Below are 25,589 nucleotides of genomic sequence, written 5' to 3'. Positions count from 1 at the left end.
ACAATTATTTGATGTCAGGGGTAGGTGACAATCTAGGATTAGTGCTTGCTCCAAGAGATTGAGGAACTAAGGTCTTCAACAATTTTTTCGCCTCTTTTGATTGTAAACTTCTCCGAATATTTGTTCTCAAACCTTTCCTGAGCCAAATGAAAGCATTGGACTTCTTGATAACCTCGATTGTACAGTCTGAATTTCACTTCATATTGCACCGGTTTTACATCAACTTCTCACAAATACTCATTGATAATAGAGTAGCAGGATAAAAGGTATATTGTCATCCCGCAAGTAGATTTTACTGCTTAATTTTCTGCATTTTCTCTCTCCATATATTGTAGTTACATGACCATGAGCTGTAACTTGCAGCTGATTATGCATGCTTCGTTCCAGCTGTAACTTTGAACTAATCATGTATGGTTCACATTTCTCGACTCACACATTAAACATGCCTCAAAATGTTCAAAAATGAAAATGCAATGGTGGACCCTCACGAATATGAAGCGGCGCAGGGAAGCGCGCTAACGCTTCTAATAACACAAGCATTCAGAAAGGGTTGAGGTGGGTGTGTGGGGCTACAAGATAATTTTCCTGACACTGAAGCCCAACAATGTATATCAGATAGTGAGGAGGGTGCTTGGTGTTATTCTTTTCGGGAATACGTAACGTATCATTGCACTGATAGAAGTTAGAATGAGTACAACAGGTGGTACAATAACTGTTTACTTTATCGAGATAATATTTTGGCTGACATGAAATTTTTCAGTTGTTTCGTACTGCATTCTGTGTCCTTATATATGACTCGTCAAACTCCCGGGTTGATCGTTTTGCTTTGCAGACCGGCATGGGATAATCAAAGTAGAAAGTTCCAACACCAGCAATAGTTTCTTGAACGTGACAACCATTGCTTACTCATCCAACAATGTTGTTTGCTGCAGAAGCAACCATGCAACAAATGACTGGATACCATCCTCTGAAACAGTATGATATCAAAATCATGTGAATTTAACCAAACACCAAGCTACTGATCTGAAAGAAGCCGCCATGGTACCTTTTCTTACTACTAAAAGAGAAAGATAGTTTTGTTAAAGAGATCACCGCATTCCATACTTTTTCCACCGATACAAAGCCACCATGGTTGCGCTCAGTCTTATATGAATCAGCCGACCAATCAATCTTAATTTTATTCGTTTCTTTGCTCTGCACGGCGGGCGCAGACAGACATTTTACAAGATGTAATTGTACATTTGACATCATAAACGGAAAAACTAATTTTCAGCTCAGTCAAAAATCAGGTCTCCTGTCGCATAGATGTTGTAGAAGACGATGGCGCTGAAATAGAGCACCGCCGTTAGGGTGAGGAAGGCCTGGAAAGATCCCAGCCACTGGATGAAGTATCCTGCTCCTACCGTGCTAACTATGGCAGCCACCGTTCCGATGCCGTTCGTCAGTCCTGTTCAAGCAGGACAAGAGATGCCAGATATAAGGGCTGAACAATAAATTCATCAATGCAGAAAAATATGGATCTTGTTGTCTACTGATGCTATCAAAAAGGTTTGTGAACATACCATGTAGGGATCCAGCGTATGTAGGGGCAATGTCCTGATGGAAAATAATGGAAACACATTCAGATTGTTAATGGAGCTACTGATCCGAAAGAAGAACAGGCACTGGGTAGAGATGATATGATCAGGATACGATATGAGGAAACATGAACAGTAGTTACCTGTATATTACAGAAGTAACCAGCTTGACTGCAGGAATTCAAACCCAAGGCAGCGGTCATGATAACTGCCGCGACCGACGGTGTTTGGGCAAATCTTAAACATAGCAATGACACACCTGGCCCAATAAAACCAATTGACTGCATAATTTTCCGGACTCGCCCAATAGATAAGCCGGATTTGATAATTAAATCTGCAGAAGCTCCTGCAACATATCCTGATAGAGCCATGACGCCCCAAGGTATGGAGCTAAACCATGCAACTTGTTTCAAATTCACATTATATACCTGTTTGGGATAATTGTAAGAAACAACAACATATGGTAGAGTTGTAAGGCAGACCTATTAGAATGATTTTAGAAGCTTAGATGACATACCGTTTTGAAGTACACCGGCATCCATGATAGTAGGACAAAATAGCCCTGCATGGTATTTGAATTTGCAGATGTTAATATCTATAGACATAGTTTCACAAAATATTAATTATGCTGGTCAGTCATTCATACCCACTTATTTATAACATCAGCTATAATGATGGCCCACATTTCCATCTTTGAGAACACTTGTCTTAAGGATGGTGATTTGCTGCCTTTGACTTTTGATTTACTTCGTCCAGCTAGAATAAGTTGCAGCTCAGATTTTCTTATAGTGCGGCTGTCTATAGGGTCACTTTCTACATTCAACAGCCATACAGAGATCCACAAGTAACCAAGTGATGCGAAGAAGGCAAATGTTCTGGCGAGGCCTATATGTGACATGATGATCGGTGTTGCTAGGAAGCTTACGACATTCCCAAGATGGAATCCTCCCATGGAAAGGCCGACAGCAGTGGCACGTTCATGTGTTGGGAACCACCTGTTTCATGTTCAAAAATGAAATTAAGAGCCTGAACTGGAGCTGCGTTTGGCTGCATATATAAATATATGTAGTGGATTTTTTTTCTAGATTCTGTAAGGAGAATTCGTTACTGATATCGGTGAAAAAGAACATTGCCTGGCATACCCGAAAGTATAACCATGAGACAAAGAATACTTGTAGGCACAGCTAAACTAATTCTTCTAGCACCCTATGTTTTAAGTTTTAACTATAGTGAATACTACTGTGATTGATCTCAAAAAAGTAACAAAAGAAAGTATTTCGCTTATGCTGCTCCAAGTGTTGCTGGAGGTTACTGCTTCTGTCTGCTCCTCTTTAGGCATCTAAGTTAATGGGTGATATGAGCTACTTACTTTGGTAAGAGAGTGCTCATTGTCGGGAATGCGACACCTTGTGCAAGGCCAAAGAGCACGCGTATAGCAAGCAACATGATGGCGGATTGAGAGGCAGCCCATGGAGTGAGGAAAGTGGCCAAGGACCAGAGTGCAGCAGCACCCGCCATCACCTTCTTCCCTCCGTATCTGTCAGCCAAAGCTCCTCCAACCATGGATGATAAAACATAGCCCCATAGATATGATGACTGCAACAATACAGTAGTGGGTGAAATTTAATCTCGAGCCATTCAATTTGAACATCATTAATCATGCATGATATGACAGTAAGAGGGTAGATATATAGGTTGTGTTTGTTTTGGCTTAGCTAGGTGCTCATGGATATCAACAATTTGCTGTGTTTGTTCTTGTAGGCTTAAGTATATTTGAATCTCCAACCACAATATACATCAAGCAATGAACTCAACAATGGTTGGAACCTGCCCATTTTGTTGTTACTACTTGCTTAATGTCAGATCGAAAGGACCTTTACTTCACTTTGTGCTCATGTTCAACAGTTGAGGTGTAAATTAACAGGGCGTGACTAGGAGTCAGTTGACTGAATTTACAATTTCGGTCAGTCACTTTTTTTCCGTCCACATCAGCGGCACAGGCATTTGGCTCGACCAGCTACTGGGCTGTGGCAGGTGCTTTTGTTATGTTGCTTCGTCCCACCGAGCGCATGCGTGCGTGTTGCATGATGTGTGCAGGGAATGCATGCTAGCTAGCTAGCTAGCTTGCTTGGAGTACATTAAAGCACAGCCACACCACGTTCCAGTAGATTTAGACAATAAAACTACTTTACGTTGGTGAATACCACCTCTATACCGAATAATGTCAGCATGGCACTATGAGCCTCTTGTTGTTTTTTCAATTTCAAAGAAACGAACTTATACAGCTCAAAATTTCACGCATACAATGTAGTATATCATGCGCATTTGCATAAAAAAAAAATCATGTTTGTACACGAGAGATACAAATGAGAAAATTTGCACACAATTTACACAAAATTTGCACATGCTCATAATATGTAAAATAAGCAATGCGACATAAAACACAAGCAAAATGTTCTTAGAATATCATGACTTTTTTATTACCATCATTTTAATTATTGTGGGATGTTAACCTGATAACCAAAAGAAGAAAAAGACCCAGTCACCTAAATTTCAGATAGTTGTCATGGTGCCACCTTAAAGAATAAATGAATAAAGATCAACAAAAACAAATGTGAAGTTTTCTAAGAAAAAAATAAAACAAATAATGGCCAAATTTGCACACAGTTTACAAAAAAATTGCACATGTTAATAAACTGCAAAATAAGCAATGCGGCATAAAACACAAGCAAAATATTTTCAAAATATTCTTAGAATATCACAATTTTCTTAATTACCATCATTTTAATTATTGTGAGTTGTTAACCGGATAACCAAAAGAAGAAAAAGACCAGGTCACCTAAATGTCGGACAGTTATCATGGTGCCACCTTAAAGAATAAATGAAAGAAAGAATGAATTAGTGGAACTTGTATTACCCTTTCAGAAGAAATGAAATAAAATAGAAACTAAAAAATCAAAATAATAAAGTTTTCTAAGAAAGAATGAATAAGTGGGATTGGTATAACCCTTTCAAGAGAAAGACAATGAAAAAAGACTATAAAAATCAAAAGAATAAAGTTTTCTAAGAAACACTAAATTAGTTGCATTGGTACTACCCTTCCAAAAGAAAAGAAACAAGAAAAAAATTAAAATAGTTCAGTTTTATATGGAAGACAAAATTTGTGGTATTGGTATTACCCAGGAGTAGCACACAATTTACACATGAATTGCGCTTTGTTATAATATGCAAAAATAACATATAATAGTGAAATATTCGCAATAAAACAAATTTCCTAAGGAAGAATGAAATAGTAGCACCGGAGTTACAAATAAATAAGAAATAAATTAAAAAACGAAATGAAAAATAAAATAATGAAGTTTTTCTACGAAAGAATGAATTAGAGGCCTCGGTATTATCATTTAAGAAGAAATAAAATAAAATAAAAAACAAATAAAAACCAAAATAATGAAGTTTTCTTAGAAATAATGAATTAGTGACATTGGTATTACCATTTAAAAATAACGAAAACAAAAAAAAATGAGAAATTTGCACACAATTTACATAGAAATTGAATTTTTATAATATGCAAGAAAGGTACATAATAGTATCATTCTCACTAGAAAGAAAGCCTAAGGAGACATTGATATTATCCTTTAATAAGAAAGAAAAATAAATAAAAAAATGGTAAATTTGCGTACGATTTACAGAGAAATTGCACTTTGTTATAATATGCAAGAATAAGTATATGATAGTAGAACTCTCGCAAAAAAGAAAGTTTCATAAGAAGGAATGAATTAGTTACATTGGTATTACCATCAAAAAAAGAAAGAAAATGAAACAAACACTAAATCAAAAACAAAATAATGAAGTTTTGTAAGAAAAAATGGATTAGTGGTTTTGGTATTACCCTTCAGAAAGGATATGAAATAACTACTAAAAACGAAATAATGAAGTTTTGTAAGTAAGCATGAATTAGTTTTGATATTACCCTTTATAAGAAGAAAGAAATTATAAAATAATCAAACAATAACAAAATTTACACACAATATATACAAAAAAATTGCTTTCAATAATACGCAAGAATATGCATATGGTAGTGGAATTTTCACAGAAAATACAATTATAATGAAATCACGCTATTTTAATAGTATGTAAGAAATAAGCACATAATAGTGCATTTTTCACAGAATTACAATTTACACGTATTATAAATTACATACGTTTGTACATTCTGTATTCACCCAACATTTAAAATATACCCATAAAACCGAAAAAAAAAGAAGAAAAAAACGCCCACAAACAGCCTAATAAGAAAACACATAACAGGCTTCAGCCCAACAAGAAATCGACTGACCCAAAATAAGGGTCAATAAAAAATGTCCAGCCCAATACAAGACAGCATACACAATAGGAAAAAAGAACTAGCACGCATCTTGGAGCAGCAATCAACGGCTAAAAAATCGACTAACCCAAAATCTAAAACTCAGTCAGCTGACATGTAGCTAAAGTGAAATTAACATGGCAACAATGGCGACGGACATGACGACCCGGTCGGCGTTGCAGAGCAGCATGACGGCTGCCACGAGTGCCACCAGCTTGGCCCGCTCGGGCAGCGCCGGCAGGCTGGGCACGGCAGCGGCGACCGCCCCATGGGAGACCCCCTCCATGGCGCTGCAGGTGGGTACCACCTCCCCCCCGCCCCTCCTCCTCGCTCTCCCGCCATCTCCAACCATACCAGCAACGCCATTGACCCTGCCGCTGCTACTGACGGCATAGCCGACACCTTTGCCGCAGCCATCCGCGGCCGAGCCTGATGAAGAGGAAGAATCAGCGGATATCTGCAGCCTTGTCGGCTCCAAGGTGGTCGCCCCGACCCTGGCGGATCTGTTCCTGGCCGGGCCAGCGGCCGGCTTGATGGACACGCATGATCTCACTGACGCCATGATCCGCGCGAGGAGGGAACTGAAGCTGACTGAGCGTGCTCAGAGAGGCGCGGCAGAGATCAGAAGATGCTTGGTGCAGGCCATGGTAATTAAGGAGTACGAGGAAGTCAGAAGGCAAGTGGTATATATATGTGCATAATTGATCAACTGGGTTGGTTGGTGGTATAAATTTAGGACCTTGGTCACGGATCCCAGAAGATCTCTACTCGGATTTCAGATTTGATAGCTTTCTCCAAGGTTTAATTTCATTTCACTTTTCAGTCTCACTTGCTACCATTCTCTCTTTCATCTTGGTTTTTTTGCCTCATCTTTCACGGTTCTATTTGACTGGTTTATTTTTGCCTCCGTCCCACCAACCTCATTCACTTGATCTTTTTCCCTCCCATTAAAAACCAGATCTCTACTTCTAAAGGGCGATTTGAAAACTTCCTCTCCACGGTTTAATTTTGTCTTTGTTTTTGCGCCTCATATCCCAACACCATCTATTTCATTTGGGGTTTTTTCGCTTCATCTCCCACCATCCTCTCCCACTGGTTTATTTTCATTTCACCTCCCACCAACCCCTTTCACTGGATTTTTCTCCCTCCCATTAAAAAAATCAAATTTTATTAAAGGACGAGATCTTGTTTCATACTTGATTTGCGATGTGCTGATTTAATTCAATAATGTGAATAATAGGTAATTAATAATTCAGAAATCACACCGTACATGTGAAATCACCTTTGAAAATACAGACACGGGATTTTTCTCGATAATCTTCCAAAACAAAATCAGATATTCCTCAATAACAAATCATTAATCATGCGCACTATGTCATTTATTATTGTCATTATCTCTACTCCCTCCGTTTTTAAATATAAGTCCTTCTAGAGATTGCAATATGGACTACATACACAGGGCCGGTCCTGAGAATTCGGTGGCCCGGGGCGAAACTAGATCCCAAGGCTCTTAAGATAAACATAGATAAAATACGAGAAAATATGTTGAATTGGCAGCAAAAGAAAATATAGTCATTTTTTGTCTTACAAGCCTTTTCTTTATTAATATGCCCCGTAAAGATTATTCTAATTTCTTGGATCACAATCATCTATAGTAAAAATGGGTACATTGTCAAGACTAGCAGATGATTTAAATGCCCCTGATCACTATTTTGTTATGTAGATCCCTCTCGTCTTATATATTAATATTAGTTTATTCTTCCATAACAAGTATCAGCATGTTGCCGAACTTACAATTGATAATCCAAATGGTACCTATGTATAAACAGTATCTAATAAATCAATTATGAGTGGCCAGTTGCAACAGTGAAGAGGCAATACGGATGACCATTGATAATTTTTGATCAATCATCGTGATAAAAATCTGATACGGCATAGACTGACTGTATAGATGAAGATGAGAGACATACTTTCTCTTCTTGTAACTTGTACGCGATCTCGTATCTCGGAGAGTCAGGAGTGGCGCATGGAATGCAGCGACGTGCTTATCTCTGGCAGTACGGCACTCCTCCGATTCAAGCCTGCTCCGAGTCTAGGCGGCGGCGCCATGCACGTACATGAGGTGAGTACGCAGCGGCGATCCATTCTCTCGCTTGTATCGTCTGTTCGCCCGCATATGACCTGATAGTACGCTAGTACTCTCGTGGATTAAGGAAAGAAATCAGGAGCGATTATTTTTCATAACTACCCCTAATTAATCAGACACAATAATTGGTATGCTTCTTAATCGTGTCCTTGCCGGTAAGGAAGGAAATTAGGATAAAACAAATAGGATCCTATTTTAGAAACGAAGATTAAGGAAGGAAACCATGGATTAAGGAAGGTAATTGTAGCGTGAAGAAAATCAGGAGCGGACCCCTCCGCGGGCCCGGGGTGGCCGCCCCTCTCACCCGAAAAAGAATTCTATGAGACCAGGTCTCACGCGAGACCCATTCTGATGGATGACACGTGGCATTCACAAATCTCAAAGCATCCTTCACCCCTCATTTAGAATCAGGGGGTAGGGGGGAGAGAAATTACATGCTTTGTGATTTGTGAATGCCACGTGTCATCCATCAGGACGGGTCTCATCTGCTAACCGTGAGACCTGGTCTCATATAATTTTTTTTCCCTCTCACCCCCTCCCCCCTCCTGGGCTGGATGCATATACACATAGTTTAGAGTGTTAATTCACTTATTTTGCTCCGTATATAGTATATATATTGGAATATCTAGAAAAAACTTATATTTAGGAATGGATGGAGTATTATTAATTGACAATCATAAATTTCCTAACACAACAAAAATAACATATCTTTTTTATCTTACAAAATCACATATATCTCTACTATTAAAGTGGATTTGGTAGGCTGGTACACATGTTTTTTTTTCAAGTTCATGATTTATTTTCGACTTCACCTCCCACCAGCACCCCTCTATGCTAGTTTTCTTTCCTTGCACACTTCCATCAATTTGTTCTCAACTGAACCCCACTTTTCGGTTTTTCATACTATTTTTTTGATATTTCCACTTAACATCATGGATCTACCTTGCTAGATGGGTTTCATTGGTGGCCTTTTCTTTCGATGCGGGTGCACATGTTCTCCTTTATGTATCAATTACTAAGATATTTCCTTAACAAATGGTTTTTTATCGCATTGTCATTCCATGCGAAAGCACACATAATCTCGTTGGCTCGTAACAAATTAACTTGCAAAAATCTGAATGGATCGGAATTTTTCTTACATTGATACATATGTTTCATTGATGGCTTTGTCTTTCCATGTAGGTGCACGTGATCCCCTTTGTGTATAAAATTGTGTTTATGAACTTTCCTTAACGAATAGATTTCTTTGGTCGCAAGGCCTTTCCATGTGGATGTACACATAATCTTCTTAATATAGCACTTCGGGTATGTGTTTTCTTACCTCTCTTGTCTGTCTTGCTCATCGCTCCGCCGCCAGCTCCCATCCAGTATGTGGCAATAGTGGAAAAAATGAGGTTGTAATAGTGCTAAAGTGGTAAGAGGGGAAAAGTGACAGTGTGACAGTCATGAGACTTCATCCTGCTAAACATTTTTTTTCTTGGTGTCTAGAAATCTACTTATCTTCCGACAGTAACCGGAACTAACTTTGAATCCGGTAAGGCACATGAAGAATTGATCGATCTCCATTGGACTTAAGGTGAAGCAAGACAGGGGGTGGCTCAATAATGCTCATTCTTCTCGTTGACTTTTTTGCCCCTATCTTTCGTCTCCATCTTCTTCGTTGACTTTTTTTATGGGGGATGTGGAGGTCTTTCTTGATATCCAAAAATTCCAAGTCTTTTTTTGCCTTTGGCCCATCCTTGATCTTCTCCGGCATGTTCATCACTGTGTCAAGCAAGCTCTCAAGGACATTCTTCGTGATATGCATTTGATCAAGGCTATGAGGCGTGTTGAGTCTGGGCTAGTACTCCAAGTCCTAGAAAACAGACCACGTTATACCTTCAGCAGCGGCTCCAGCGCCTTTTTCTTCGGTCCCGACATGGGGCGGTCTTTTCAGTTTTTTGCCAACTAATCGATTTCGACGCAGCTCCTCGATGCTCAGCCTCACCATTGATTGATCTTCACGCTTTCTCCACGGGTCATCCTTCTCGAACCATCTTTGATGCCCCATGTACATGATTTTCGTAGACCCACCATCTTTTGTTAGCTGCTGAGACGTTATATCATCCCTGCACATGGTGCATCCGCAATATCCATGGCACACCTAGCCTGAGACATACATGTAACCGAGATAGTCGTGCATCGTCATCATCAGCGTGGCTCTCATATCGTAATACTCTCCTGCGCTGGCGTCCCATGTCTTAACCAATGTTGTTCATAACGTGTGTAGCTCCTCTTTCAGTAGCTCAAGATACAAATTAATATCATTTTCCATTTTGTTTCGGTCCTTGAATCAGCATACTCATGTGTATGTACTTTGTCTTCATGCACTTCGAGGGGGAGGTTGTACATCCATACAAACACGGGCCATATGCTATGGCTCGTGTTCTGGTTGCCAAACGGATTCATGCCATCAGCACTCACGCCAAGCACGGTGTTCCTTGGATCATCTGCGAAATATCGATATTTAGCATTGAATGCTCTCCACTGGCTAGCATCTGCGAGGTGCCTTGGCTTTGGATCATCTCCATCGTCGGGCTTCACCCTCTCCGCGTGCCAGCGCATGAGTTTTGTTTCCTTAGGATCTACGAAGTACCGTTGTAGATGGGGAGTGATTGAAAAGTACCATACAACTTTTTGAGGAGCTTTCTTTTCGGCCTTCTTGTGTTGACAAGTATTGCACACTAGACAACTGGTTTTCCCCATGTGCTCCTTCCAATAAATGATGCAAGCGTTGATGCATGTGTGGTATCTAATGTGCGGCCGATCAAGAGGGCACACGATTTTCTTGGCCTCCATGATACCAGTAGGACACAGGTTCCCCGCAGAAAGAACTTTCTGTAGATATTTCAAATGCTCATCGAGGCTTGCATCAGTCCATTTGTTTTTTTGCCTTCGTCTTTATAAGTTTGAGCGTGAAACTCAAGCGGGTCACCTTGGGATCGCAACCACCATACAATAGACTCTTCGAGTCTACCTCCAGTTGCGCCAGCTTGGCCTTCTCTCTAGAAGCAGCATTGTTGCTAGTTGTCTTCTTACGAAGCAGGTCTCGGACATGAGGGTCCCGCATGACTAAACTCTCATCTGCCGCACCTTCCTCTGCACGGTCCGTTCGTCCCCCGCCTTCCGCCACAGGTTCCAAGCTGTCCACCCATCCCTTTGCCTGCCTCTTTATCCAAGGCTTCATGAATGGCTTCGAGCCCGAGGACTCTTCTTTCCAAGCCAACCACCTCCCCACCGACCGGGACTTCGCCTCCGCTGTCCACGACTGTGATTTTGATCTCACCGGCCTCCTGCTCCCAGACGAGGATGAGGACATAGACCAAGAAGATGAGAACAACGAGGAGGAGCACAATGAACACAACAACATAAAGGAGGGCACGGATGGAGAAGATGAGAACAACGAGGATGAACAGAACAACGAGGAAGAGGAGTACAATGAAGCCGCCTCACCCATGTGGGCGATTGAGCGGTGCTGCGTCGTTTTCTCTTTCAAATTGAGCCAGAGTTAAGGTAAGCAAGAGTTGAACGAACAAATAGCTCTTAGGTCCTGTCATATACACTTAGGATAGTAGTCTATTTGCATTCAGATATGAGATGAGAAAATTTCAAGAAATCGATCAAAAGGAAAACCATGGGGAAGTCCTCTTCAACCAGAGGGCCAAGCAGATTGCTGCCTAATATCCTCTTACGCAGGCACTGCGTCTCTTCCCCTCGCTGCCACACCTCTTCTCCGATGCAATAGACTTCGAGTTAAAGTATCATTGTATAGAAACAATTCTCACTTAAAGTATCAACAAGCACGGCTGGCAGCACGCATCGCGGGCATGGTTAGTTAAGCTAATGGATGAATACATGGAACCTCCCCGCAAAAAAAAGAAGAATACATGGAACCGGATGTGATGGTTTCGATGGAGTGCAAGCAAATGGCGTTGGACCTCCCAGAGATCAGTTACAAGCGTTGTTTTCGAGAACCTTTTTTCTGCGAGAGAGATTTTCAATCTATTCATCAAAGGTAATAAAAATGACAACTAGCTCCATGGACTATTTAGCGACGACTACAAACACTTGAGCGAGCCGAAGGCGCGACGTCGTCATCGCCGCTTCCCCATCGGAGTCGGTCAAACCTTGTTGAAGTAGATAGTAGAGAAATCGTCGTGCTAAGGACCTAAAGGACTAGAGCACCAGAGCACGAACCATCGCTGATGAAGAGAGTTGTAGATCGGAAAGATCAAACCACTAACCACACGAACGAAGACGAACAAAAACTGGACCCAAATATATCCACCAAAGACCAGCACCGACCAGATCCTGCGAGATCCAATGGAGACACACCTCCACACATCCCCGGTGATGCTATTCACTGTAAAATCGCTAGGCTTAAGCGTATGCAGGGTATATGTAAGTGCATCTAGTGCCACCCCTAGTTGGTTTTGGAGTATTGACGACAAACCTAGTTGAGGGACTTATGTGTTTGTGAGAATTGCAGGATAACACAGGTAGAAGTCCCTCATTGATTTGGTTTTCCTACCAGAGATGACCCCTAAAAATGTATGAAGACATTGATGTCAAAGGTGGTTTATGAAGATATTCTCATTGAAGACTATGACAAGAGAAGACATCGCATGAAGCCTATGGAGCTCGAAGACTTAGATCTTTCGTAGTCATGTTTCTTTTTTGTTGAGTCATAGGAACCACCGTACTGTTAAGTGGGGTCCAAGTGAACCAGTCAGAATGACTGAAGTGATGCTTAACCAAAACCTATGTCTTCGAGTGAAGACTATGAGAGCAAATCTTGTCTAGTGTCGGACAAGTCATCTTTGCTTGTAACCCAAGTAAAGTTGCCGTGTGAGTTTGAAATTTGACCGTTGGAACACGTGTCAGTTCCTTAGTGACCCAGGGTCATTTCGTACAAATCAGGTCGGGTTGCCTAGTGGCTATAAATAGCCCACCCCCTACAACCATAAACGGTTGGCTGCTCAGAGTTAGAGTACGGCTTTTGTCGTTTGAGAGCAACCCACCTCGAAGCCTTTGAGAGAGAATTCCTTGCGAGGATAAAGCCCTAACCACCCAGAGCCAAAGAGTGTTAGGCATCACTTAAGTCTTCTTGTCTGTGTGATCTGAAGACTTATTACACTTGAGGATTGTGAATCCTCCAGCCGGTTAGGCGTCGCGTTCAGAGCATCCAAGAGACATTGTGGATTGCCGGTGAACGAAGTCTGTGAAGGTTTGGGAGTCTACCTTGAAGACTTACCAGAGTGATTGGGCGAGGTCTGTGTGACCTTAGCTCAAGGGGAATACGGTGAGGACTGGGTGTCCTGAGCTGCGTGTTCAGGACTGGGTGTCCGGGACTGTGTGTCCTCAGGTATAAATACCTAGCCTCCCTAACCAGACGTACAGTTGTCACAACAACTGGAACTGGTCCAACAAATCATTGTCTTCAATGAGTCACTGGTTTCATCCTTCCCTTCCCTTTACTTACTGTTGGTCCTTGTGAAGTCATTGTATGATTGCACTATCTTCTGTCTTCACTAAGTGACTGCGTGTTCTGTTTGGCTTCATAATATCTTCCTACCTGATCCTTACTACATTGCTGCTATTAGTTATTGTGCTTTCACTTCATTGAATACATGACTATGGTTTGCCTAGTGTAGTCTACCTTCCGCTGCAGGGTAATAGGTTTATCTTTATCGTTTGTCTTCGAAACTTCCACGTTTTGAAGACTTTCATAAAAATCGCCTATTCACCCCCCTCTAGTCGATATAACGCACTTTCAATTGGTATCAGAGAAAGGTACTCCCTTGTTTTGTGTGATTCGGTTTAACCACCTGGAGTTTTAGCTATGTCGACTGCAGGGATAATTAAAGTCTCCGCTGCTTGCCCTGTCTTCGATGGAACTGAATATCCCTACTGGAAGAATAAGATGCGCATGCATCTTGAAGCCATTGACGTCGACCTATGGTATGTCGTCAAGAACGGCGTTCCCAAGGCTGGAGAAGGTGTCACTGCTGCTGATGTCAAGAAGTTCATTCAACTGGACTCTACTGCCAAGAATATCATTTGTGTCATCTGACCAAAGGACAGTATGGCCACGTGAGTGCTTTGGAAACATCTAAGCTAGTCTGGGACTGGCTCTCCAAGGTCAACGAAGGTGTCTCAACCCAGAGAGATCAGAGAATCAGTGTCCTTCACAACCTCTTCAACCGCTTCAAGAGAAATGACAATGAGAATGTCCAGCTCACGTTTGATCGACTCACTGACATCACAAATGAGCTTCAAGCCCTTGGCACTATTGAGATCACCAAGCATGAAGTCGTCAAGACACTACTGAGATCACTTGACAGTTCGTTTGACACCCTAGCCCTGATGATTCAAGAACGTCCTGATTTCAAGACACTCGATCCGTCTAACATACTTGAGAGGCTCAACACACATGAGTTCCAGCTTTCTGAGAAAAGAGATATCTACGGTCCAAACTATGGGCGAACTCGTGCCTTGAAGGCAAAAGCTGTCTCCTCATCTGAAGAAGAATCTGACAGCAGTTCTGATGATCTTGAAGACATTGGAAAGGAACTTGCTATGCTTGTGAAGAAGTTCCAAAAATTCACCAAGAAGAAAGGTTTCAGAAAGCCTTCACGATCAAGCTCAAGGAATGATGAAGCTTCTTCTCATGACTACAAGAAGAAAACATGTCACAAGTGCAAGAAACCTGGCCACTTCATCTCTGAGTGTCCGCAGTGGGACAATGAGAACAAAAAGAAGAAGAAGAGCAAGGAATATGACTCTGACGACAAGAAGAAGAAGAAATACTCAAAGTCTTCTTCCAAGTCTTCCTCAAAGTCTTCATCACACAAGAAGAGCTCATCTGGCAAGGCACGTGCGTTTGTTGGCAAGGAAATGGATTCAGAGGAGGAGTCCGCTTCTGAGGAGGCAGAGGTGGAGTCTGAGGAGGAGTCTGATTCTGGTGTTGCATGTCTGGCTACAGCATACGTTGCCAAGTCCATCTTCAACACTGAAGACAATGACTTCATCACCAACACCGATGCAAATGACAAGGACTACTCCGCTCCTACCTACTGCTTCATGGCACGCGGTGCCAAGGTAAACACACGCACTACTCACTATCAAACATCTAGTGAAGATGACTCTGATTGTGGTTCAAGACCCAGCTACAAAACACTTGCTAAAATTGCAACTGAACAACAGAAAGCTATGGAACATATTCAAAAACTGTTAGACAAAAGCGATGATCTGTTAGGCGCTGAAATGACTCGATCTGAGTCCTTAATTGAAGACATAAAAAATCTTCACGTTAAGTATGAGGAACTTGAAAGTCGTCATGAAACGCTCTCAACAACTCATGAAAAGCTTTCCTATGATTATCTTCAAAGGAAGCAAGATCTTGAGAAATTGAGAGCGGCTCATGAAGATCTTCAAAAGGAAAACGAGTCACTTCGCGCCGAACAGATCAGTTCCGCTCAGGAAGGATTTGAACCACCATGTCTTAAATGCATTGAGCGTGAGAATGCTACTTCTGTTGCTGAATGTTCTACTGCTGCTACTGTTGCAATATCTTCAACTGTTGATGTGGGAACTAACCCCTTTGCTGAGGATACCACTGCTATTGCTGATGAGAATGCTAGGTTGAAGACATTGCTTGAAACAGGGATGTACAAAAGTCTTAAAGGGCATCAGACACTATGTGATGTCCTCAAAAGGCAGATCCTGAACCGAAACCGAGGAAAGAGGGTGTTGGGTTCGTAAGGAAAATGAATGCTGATGGCTCTTACTGGAAACCTGAGCAGTACCCCAAAACCACATGGGTTGCTGCAAAGGAATCTTTAGCAGATCCATCCACTCTATCTGGCTTCACTTGTGCTAACCCCATTGTCATTGATGAATCCTTTGATGCAAACTATAAACTGTGTAAGAATCAGAATGGTGAAGTGTTTGCCAGGTACATTGGTACTAACTGCAGGAATGGAACGCCTATGAAGAAGATCCAGGTACCAAAAAAGTGTCTGGAGAATCTTCCTGTGAATGTCATCATGACACCATAGGTGAAGAAGACAAACCCCAGACCACAGGCTTCATACGGTCCAAAGGCTTCATACAGACAGAGGACTCACCTGAGTCGCACTAACGCAAATGTTTTGCAGGGAAACCATACTCAGGCCTATGAATATGAGCGCGGTTCATCAAACCGCCATGTTCATAAGACCAAGAACTATTCTGCTTATTCTTATGAGTACTATTGTCCGCCTGCAAGACTTTTTGCTAGAGCTCCAAAGCCAAAGTTCTCAGACGCTGCACTTAGACTTATTGCTTCTAAGCCACCCTTGAAGATGTGGGTGGCTAAGAAAGCTTAACTCTCTCTTTTGTACGGAAAGGTCTCCAGCAGAAAACCAAAATCGTATGACGCCATTGCTAGGGACCTTAAACATCCTGTAGGGCGCAAGATCAAATGCCCGAATGGTCTTACTATGAACTTCGTTCCTGAATCGCTTGCTACTCTCCCTATCAGTCCTAATTTGGATCTAAGCTTTCATAACCCACTGGTTCGTCAAATGTTTTTGCTTCACAATTCTCTTCGTGAAGCCTATCCCCCTAACTGCACTGTAGGGTACGACACCAGCGTCTTCAGAATGGATTATTGATAGTGGATGTACCAATCACATGACTGGCAAAAGAAGCCTTCTTATGGACTCAACCTTACGTCCATCCGACAAGAGTCACATCACATTTGCTGACACTAGTAAAAGTAAGGTATTGGGTCTAGGTAGAGTTGCAATCTCAAAAGATCAACACATGGATAAAGTCATGCTTGTTGAATCCCTTGGCTTCAACTTAATGTCTGTCTCAATGCTTTGCGATTTGAACATGATCGTAATGTTTGGAAAATATCGTTGCCTTGTTCTAATGGAATCTGACAAGTCTCTAGTGTTTGAAGGGTATCGGAAAGATGATTTGTACGTGGTAGATTTCTCAGCAGGACCACAGCTTCCTGTATGTCTTCTAGCAAAAGCTTCAGAATGCTGGCTCTGGCATCGGAGGCTAGGGCATGCTGGCATGAGGAACCTCCACACCCTTGCAAAGAAGAAGCATGTCATAGGCATCGAGGGCGTCAAGTTCAAGAAAGATCACTTATGCGGTGCCTGTGAAGCAGGAAAGATGACGAGGGCCAAACATCCCTCGAAAACAATCATGACAACTACTCGACCCTTCGAACTGCTCCACATGGATCTTTTCGGTCCCACTCATTACTCAACTCTTACTACTACTGCTTGTCTCTATGGCTTTGTCATTGTTGATGATTATTCTAGATATACTTGGGTGCACATAATCCTCTACAAGACTGAAGTGCAGGATGTCTTCAGACGCTTCGCCAATCGAGCAATGAACAACTATGGCGCCAAGATAAAGCACATCAGAAGTGACAATGGCACTGAATTCAAGAACACTGGCCTTGATACATATCTTGATACTTTGGGCATCACACATGAATTCTCAGCCCCGTACACGCCACAGTAGAATGGCGTCGTCGAACGCAAGAACAGAACACTCATTGAGATGGCCCGAACGATGCTTGATGAATACAAGACTCCAAGAAAATTCTGGCCTGAAGCCATTGATACTGCATGCCATACAATCAATCGTGTTTATATTCACAAGCTTCTGAACAAGACATCCTATGAGCTCCTTACTGGCAAGAAGCCAAATGTCAGTTACTTCAGAGTATTTGGCGCCAGGTGCTGGATCAAGGATCCACATCACACTTCAAAATTTACACCAAAAGCACATGAGGGTTTTATGCTTGGATATGGAAAGGATTCTCACTCCTACAGAGTCTTCAATCTCTTTCATTATAAAGTGGTTGAAACAGTGGATGTGCGGTTCGATGAGACCAACGGTTCACAAAGAGAGCACCTGCCAAATGTGCTAGATGAAGTTCCATCCAGTGAATCAATCCAACTAATGGGAACTGGAGAAATCATACCCTCTGAAGCTCAACCTGAAGAGGAACTTATCATATCCGCACCTGATCAACCTAAAGACAATGCTCAGCCTGAAGACAATCCTTCTAACAATGACAATGATCAGCAAGAGCAAAATCTTCGCCCTGTACATCCTCGTGTTTCCAATGAAGTGCAGATTGAGAGAATAATTGATAGCATCAATGCACCCGGTCCGCTCACTCATTCAAGGGCAACTCAGCTAGCAAATTTCTGTGGGCACTTTGCATTCGTTTCAATAACAGAACCCAAGAAAGTTGAAGAAGCCTTCATGGAACCTGAATGGATTCAAGCTATGCAAGAAGAGCTTCAACAGTTTGAGCTGAATAATGTATGTGAACTGGTTAAGCGCCCTGACCCTCGGAAGCACAATATAACAGGCACCAAATGGATATACCGCAACAAGCAAGATGAGCATGGTCAAGTTGTCAGAAACAAAGCTCGTCTCGTTGCTCAAGGATATACTCAAGTAGAAGGGATTGACTTCGATGAAACATTTGCTCCCGTGGCTCGACTTGAAGCCATACGCATACTACTGGCCTATGCAAATCATCATAACATACTTCTATATCAAATGGATGTGAAGAGCGCTTTTCTCAATGGCAAGATTGAAGAAGAAGTGTATGTTGCACAACCGCTTGGCTTTGAAGATCCAAAACATCCTGACATGGTATACAAGCTCAACAAGGCACTATATGGCCTCAAACAAGCCCCTCGGGCTTGGTATGACACACTCAAATATTTCCTGAAGAGCAAAGGCTTCATACCTGGTTCCCTCGACCCCACTCTCTTCACGAAGACATATGATGGTGAACTGTTTGTGTGCCAAATATATGTGGATGAGATTATCTTCGGCTGCACCAATCAGAAGTACAGTGAAGAGTTTGGATATAATGCAAGAGCAATATCAGATGTCCATGATGGGAGAGCTGAAGTTCTTCCTCGGTCTTCAAATACGACAGCAACGCAACGGCATCTTCATATCTCAAGAGAAGTATCTCAAAGATTTCCTGAAGAAGTTCGGTATGCAAGACTGCAAAGGCTTCACGACGCCAATGCCAGCCAAACATCATCTGGGTCCCGACGACAATGGTAAAGAGTTCGATCAAAAGGTATACCGCTCCATGATTGGTTCTTTACTTTATCTATGTGCATCTAGGCCAGATATTATGCTTAGTGTTTGCATGTGTGCTCGATTCCAAGCGGCACCAAAGGAGTCGCATCACTTAGCTGTGAAGCGAATTCTTCGATATTTGGCTCACACCCCAACTGTAGGATTATGGTATCCAAAGGGCTCAGAGTTTGATCTGGTTGGATTCTCGGATGCTGATTATGCTGGTGACAAGGTGGATCGCAAGTCTACATCAGGCACATGTCATTTTCTGGGACGATCACTTGTATGTTGGTCTTCAAAGAAGCAGAACTGTGTATCTCTCTCCACTGCTGAATCTGAATACATTGCTGCTGGATCTTGCTGCGCTCAGCTTCTATGGATGAAGCAAACACTCAAGGACTATGGCATTCATCTGAAGCAAGTGCCACTCTACTGCGACAACGAAAGCGCCATCAAGATTGCCAACAACCCAGTTCAGCACTCGAAGACAAAGCACATTGAAATTCGTCATCACTTTCTCAGAGATCATGTTGTGAAGGAAGACATTGATATCATACACGTCAACACTGAAGAGCAATTGGCAGATATCTTCTCCAAGCCCTTGGATGAGAAAAGATTTTGCAAGTTACGGTGTGAGCTAAATATCTTGGAATCTTCAAATGTCCTGTGATCAGGCACATATCCTAACACTTATGCATATTGATGACTTAGATGTGCAACACACGAAGTAAAGTATATCTTCAATCAATGAAGACATACATTCTAAGTGTGAATATATTAATGTGGAATTTGACTTCGGAGCGCCACGATAATTGTGCGCCGTGTCTGGGTCTAATACTTCCTATACGGTGGGTAACGCCACCACCAAAGGTTCTGTTTGAAGTGTTTCACTCATGGCGTTACATTTGCTATGTCTTCACATTTGGTTTGACTTCAATCTCAACATGTCTTCATGATTATCTTCACTATGTTGATTATATATATATATATATATATATATATACTAGTGTTCTGTCCTCTACAGCATTCACTTATAGCTATGTCTTCGTGTTGAATCTTTTGAACTAAGTGAATATGATCGGACCCTAACCTCTCTATGCTTTCAATCTCAAACTCTATCTCTCCAAGTCATATGCATTCTATTGAAACTGTCGAATGTCTTCTCTGCGTCCTTGTCAGTAGAAGATATAGAGACAAACATTAAGTTCGTTTTCAATGCTCATTCCTTCACCTGAAACCCGGAGAAGTGGGAACGACCACCTGACAATCCAGGCGTGCGTGGGACGTGGAACAACCCCCGATAGGCTGCATGATGGCCACGTGTTCCTCAGATGTGAATCGCCAGGGGCACCTGTGTAATAACACTGAGCCGCCCCTGTACCTATAAATACACGTCTCACCGCAGTCATTATCTCTTATTCCACTCTCGCACGAACCCTAGCGCCACCGCTAGCCCTCGACGACGCCGGCGACGAAGCGCTTCGCTGCCGCAACCTCTCCGACGCCGTCTTCACGCCGACCGCGGACATCGTCCTCACCGCCGTCGCCGTAGGTGTCCTCCGTTGCCAAGTTAGGGCACGGACGATCGAACTGCTCGGCCTCCTCTTCCACTCCGTCTAGCAGTTCTTCGTGTGGTAAATAAAACTTCCTTTTTACGGCCCCTTTGATCCTATAGCTTCGTCACTTTCTACCACAAGCAGTTTCTGTTCACACAAGTTGGATCTCTTTCATACTGCATCTCATAATATGCCTAGTATATTCACTTGTACTTCACAAAGTAGTTAGATTCCTCACTTGTACTGATCCATGGATTCGTACAAATCTGGAACCAACTCCTTATCTATAAGTGAATGTCTTCGCACGATGAGGTCAATGTCTTCTAAACTGATTTATCTTCAAAATCTTCTGAGAATGCATATGACCTCTTCCCCTTCCCTCGCACCTTAATGCTGTCACAGGTACATGTCCGTGGGAGAATCCCTTGGTTCTCATAGTCTGCATTCATTTGCAGAATTCTTACAGCATCATATAAATTCTCCCGAAGCCAGTTCCTGTTGGTCTAGCAAGCGAAAGCCCTTGAAGCCTTTGAACGTATTGAAGCCTTTCAGTTTAAAGTTCATGGCTTCAGAGAAATCTGCAAGGAAGGGAGGCAGACAGCGTCGTGGCGGAACATCAAGAGATCTGCCTGATGACCTCTCAGAACTTTACAAGACAGATCCTGAAGAGGATTATAATCAGCGCAAGACCCGAATCCAGTGGATTCGAAGATATTGGGTAGAACAATGGTTCAAATACCGGTTTGTGACACAAGAATATGCTGAGAAAAAGGCCATCAAGCGACCGTGGGGAGACATCCTATACAAGAATCTTCAACCCAGGTCCAGAGAAGAAGCCATTGAACAAGGCTTCTATCCCTGCATGGTCCGTGGGCCACAGCCTGCAGATGCACACCCATTGTCACTACTATGGTGCCGTGACGACAATCTGTTCAAGCGCAACTTCCAGTTTGCCAAGAACTCAGCGAAGCAGAACAAGAAGACTTTGGGATTAGACTTCAATCCTGGTCCCTCTGCTCCCCGTGCCGATGGAACTTGCGAAGCTGAACCCAATCTTCTTGGGCCCTTCTACAACCTTGAAGGTCTCATCACCCATATCGTGGTTCAAGGGACTGCCGTGAATGAGCCTGCAGATGATGCTGAATCAGATGAAGCGCCTGCAGCGCCGAAGCCAAAGAAACTGAAGCAGCCAAAAGCTTCCAAGCCTGCCTTTGCACCAAAAATCTCACGGGCGAAGCCATTGGCCACTGCACCTCCTGAAGACAGTGTGCAGTCTGAAGATTTTTCACACATCTCCAAGCCCCAGAAGGTCAAGATGCCTCTGCCACACACCGGCCAAGAAATGACAGCTGCTGCTATTCTGCGCAACGATGCCATTGATCTGTCCAGTGATGAAGATCTTGCAGATGACGCTCTTGAGCAGCTGATCAAGAGCAAAGAAGAAGCAGAAATCTTCAACAATTTGCCTCTCTTTGACGTGGCAATCATCCACGACTTCATTGATGAGTGGTTTGAAACGCCCAACCTCAGCTTTGAAGACCTGCAACTTCCCATTGGTCTCAGTGTCGCCTTCCATGGCGCCATTGCTTCAGAGCTAGCTCTAGCCCAGCGTATTGTTGAACTGAAGCAAAAGATAGACTATGAAAAAGCTCAGTTCAAGAAGCATATGGCCAAGCTCAGCGTCCAAGAGGTCAAGAACTTCAAGCTCATGCTGCACGAGCTTAAAGAAGCTTTTCTCAAGAAGCGTGAAGAAGCTCAAGGTTCTCGTGAGCGCATGAAGAGCCTGGCTGACAAATGTGTGCAAGCCTACAATGAGGCTGAGAAGCACAAGGCCCTTGGGCGTCCTGGCATCGACCCCAGGATGGCTGCAAAGAAGAAGAAGAAGCCCGCTGTGGCCGAACCTGACGCACCAAGGTAGGAAGCAGATCCCATTGTCTTCCCAACTAGCATGACTGGCTCGAAGCCAAAGGCCCGGTCAACCGCTTCAGAGCTGAAGAAGACGAGGACTGCTGAGGCTGAAGCCAGGAAGAGGAAACATCGTGAAGCCTCTGCTACTACCCCCTCCAAGAAGAAGCGGAAGACCAAGAAGGAACGGGCTGCTCCCACAGAGCCCTTGATTGTTGAACCCATCTCCATGGTTCGCCCTGACGCTGAACCTCAGGAGCGCCAACTGACTGTCCATGAGCCTTCTTTCACAGAGGCTCATGAAGCTGAAGACTTTCCAGCAGCTGATCCCATCGCTGCTGAAGACATTGGTCACCATGACCATGTTGAAGATGATGCAGTTCTTCCTCAGCTCGAGCACCAACAGGTATCATCGCCTGTGCTAACGCACAGCGAACTCATCAGCGTTGGTCGTCCTCTGACGCCAATTGCTCAGGATGCATCATGGGCTGATCGCCCACAAGCACAAAAGGAAGATGACTTTGAGGCCCAGCCAACTCCAACTCCACAGGCGTCGCCAGCGTTACGCAGGCTTCGCAAAGGACCAAGGCCTCCAATCTCTGCGTCTGAAGCTAATCCTACTGAAGACATTCCGGCTGCATCAGCCGATGAAGAAGAAACCCCAAACGCTGCTACACCCCCGTCTCACCAAGAAGCTATTCTCGAGGAGGACGTGACTGTGACCGACCCTCCAGCTCATCAAGTGGAGGTTGAGAATTTTGAGGCTGCCACCGATGCCACTGACGCTGTCATGGCTGAAGCCAATGTGGAGCCTTCACCAACCCAAGCACCAGAAGTCAGTGAAGCCAATGATGCTACTGCTTCTGTTCCTGCGCCTGCTGCTGGTCCTCAGTTTGACTACCATGTTGAGCATAGGCCTCAGGTACAGAAGCCAATCCCGAGATTGCCCAGGTTTCCAGGTCCTGCATCAGCACCTGGATCCTTCAATGTCAATGGCTTCAAAGCATACAACACCTTCTTCAATAGCTCCATGAACCCCTACTCAAGGGAAAGAATATCATCTGATCGGTTCTGGAGCTATCCGCAGCGAAGCTATTACTCCTGCATTCTATACAATCAAGGTCGCATCTTCCCACATAAGCGTCTTGACATTGAAGCAATAGCTGGTCTGCCCTGTCTGGAAGAAGCTCTGGATTGCTTCAAAGAGGTTGGATTGCTGCCGTTTGTCACCGACCAAGAGCACTAGAATGAAGAGCTGCTGCTCCAATTCTATGCCACACTTCACATTCGTGGATACAACAGAGATCCGAAGACTTGGTCCTGGAGTGGATGACAGGAAATGTTCATCACGAAGCCAAAGCCTTTGATATCATTGAGCTCACTGGTCTGCCCACTCCTGGCGATCTCTACGAACCTGGCTGTCAGCTTCACAGTGAAGCTATGGAGAACATCTTTCAGAAGCCTGAACCAAACATGAGTCAGATGCTCAGCATGATGAAGCCATTGCCACAAGATGCTGCCTATCCTAAGGAGTTCCTCGTTGAAGACCTTGAGTATCTGCCAAGGACTATTTATTACATCATAAGGCGAACTCTCTGGCCTATCAAAGGACATTCTCCACATGCCAAGCTGGAAGGTGCAATGAAGACTTTGGTCTTCTATATTCTTCATGGCAAATGCTTCAATGCACAGGACTTCTTCATCCGCCAACTTGCTGCATCAGGCTCTAATCTTTTTGGCTTGAAGTTCTACGCTCCATGGATAATGCGACTGATTAAACTCCACTCCGCTATCTCATATCAGCCATCTGCTCGCAATCATCGGATCTTTCTGCCTGATGTGGATATGTCTGTTGAAGCCATTTATCCTGATCCTGCCAAGGAACCTCTAAGTCTTCAGAATGCGGAGCATCAAAGTTTTTCTCAGAACATTGAAGGAGTTGAAGCAGTCACTCGTGTGTATCGTTTGGCCGGAACTACATGTGCACCACATCCTGCTCTTACTGAAGCCACCGATAGCACAATTGCCCAACAATCCAAGAAGCGCACTCGTGTTCTCAACGACCGAGAGCTTCTGGTGGCTCTTCATCAGAAACAGGATAGACATCATGACTGGCTGAAGCGCCAAATGCAAAACCTCTTGGTGGATGTTAACCGCATTCGCAATCTTGCCACCAAGAATGCCTTTGTTGCACATGAAACCTCTCGACACACATGGAAAGGGCTGACGCTTATGTGCTCTGAAGATGATCTTCAAGAGGATGGCTTCTCTGAACGCTTCAAGTTTGACTCCATCCCTCCTCGAAGGGCAGTGCTGCGACGAACTCCATCTCTTGAAGACTCTGAGTTCTCTTCCTCTGCTGCAACTGTGAATGCCAGAGTGATCGAGGATGAAGACGATGCTACTTCACCGCCACCTCCTTCAGCACGCTTCGACACTGCTCCAAGTTCTTCTACACCGCCGAACACCACCGACGACCCTGCTGCTTCACATACTCTTCATGGGAACGAGTAGATGCTCTATGTCTTCAAACCTTTTTGGTCCTTACTGACAAAAGGGGGAGAAGCATATGAGTTTGATAGTCTTCAAGCGGGTCCGTATGGGCGGTTGCTTTATATTTTGCTTCGTGTTTACAACTCTCGTTTTGATACATTTGGTTCTTTGAGTTGTAACACTTAAACTCAATGGTCGTCTGCTACTTATTTGCCACTTTGTGATGCGATGATAAATTCCGCATGTGCGACGATAAATTCCGCACTTAGATCATTTTGCAGACGTCCATTTTCCATTATGCATGTCATTATCTTCACATACCTTCATATGCATAGTGGATTGTCATCATAAGTTGAAGAGGACCTCCACAAGCACAACCTGCC

At 43.4% G+C, this 25,589-nt stretch overlaps 1 protein-coding gene across 1 annotated transcript; it reads right to left on the bottom strand.

The window, feature by feature from the left end:
• Window positions 1–1,274: 1,274 nt before the first annotated feature.
• Window positions 1,275–6,502, bottom strand: LOC125518217 (probable anion transporter 2, chloroplastic). The gene is made up of 7 exons (XM_048683132.1): window positions 6,078–6,502; window positions 2,947–3,177; window positions 2,224–2,572; window positions 2,095–2,139; window positions 1,721–2,005; window positions 1,563–1,596; window positions 1,275–1,447 (listed from the first exon to the last, which is right to left on the bottom strand). Exons 1-7 carry the CDS (start codon window positions 6,500–6,502, stop codon window positions 1,275–1,277), a joined length of 1,542 nt encoding a protein of 513 aa, XP_048539089.1.
• Window positions 6,503–25,589: the final 19,087 nt, after the last annotated feature.

This window comes from Triticum urartu, chromosome 7, assembly GCF_003073215.2.
Source record: "Triticum urartu cultivar G1812 chromosome 7, Tu2.1, whole genome shotgun sequence".
Lineage (NCBI taxonomy): Eukaryota > Viridiplantae > Streptophyta > Magnoliopsida > Poales > Poaceae > Triticum > Triticum urartu.
This window is presented reverse-complemented; position numbering and strand designations above follow the sequence as displayed.

Coding starts and splice junctions, on each gene's coding strand:
- LOC125518217 (XM_048683132.1), bottom strand. CDS start 6,502: ATGGCGTCAGTGAGATCATGCGTGTCCATCAAGCCGGCCGCTGGCCCG. Junction 3,178..6,077: donor TCCGTCGCCATTGTTGCCAT/GTTAATTTCACT, acceptor TACTGTATTGTT/GCAGTCATCATATCTATGGG. Junction 2,573..2,946: donor ATGAGCACTCTCTTACCAAA/GTAAGTAGCTCA, acceptor AACATGAAACAG/GTGGTTCCCAACACATGAAC.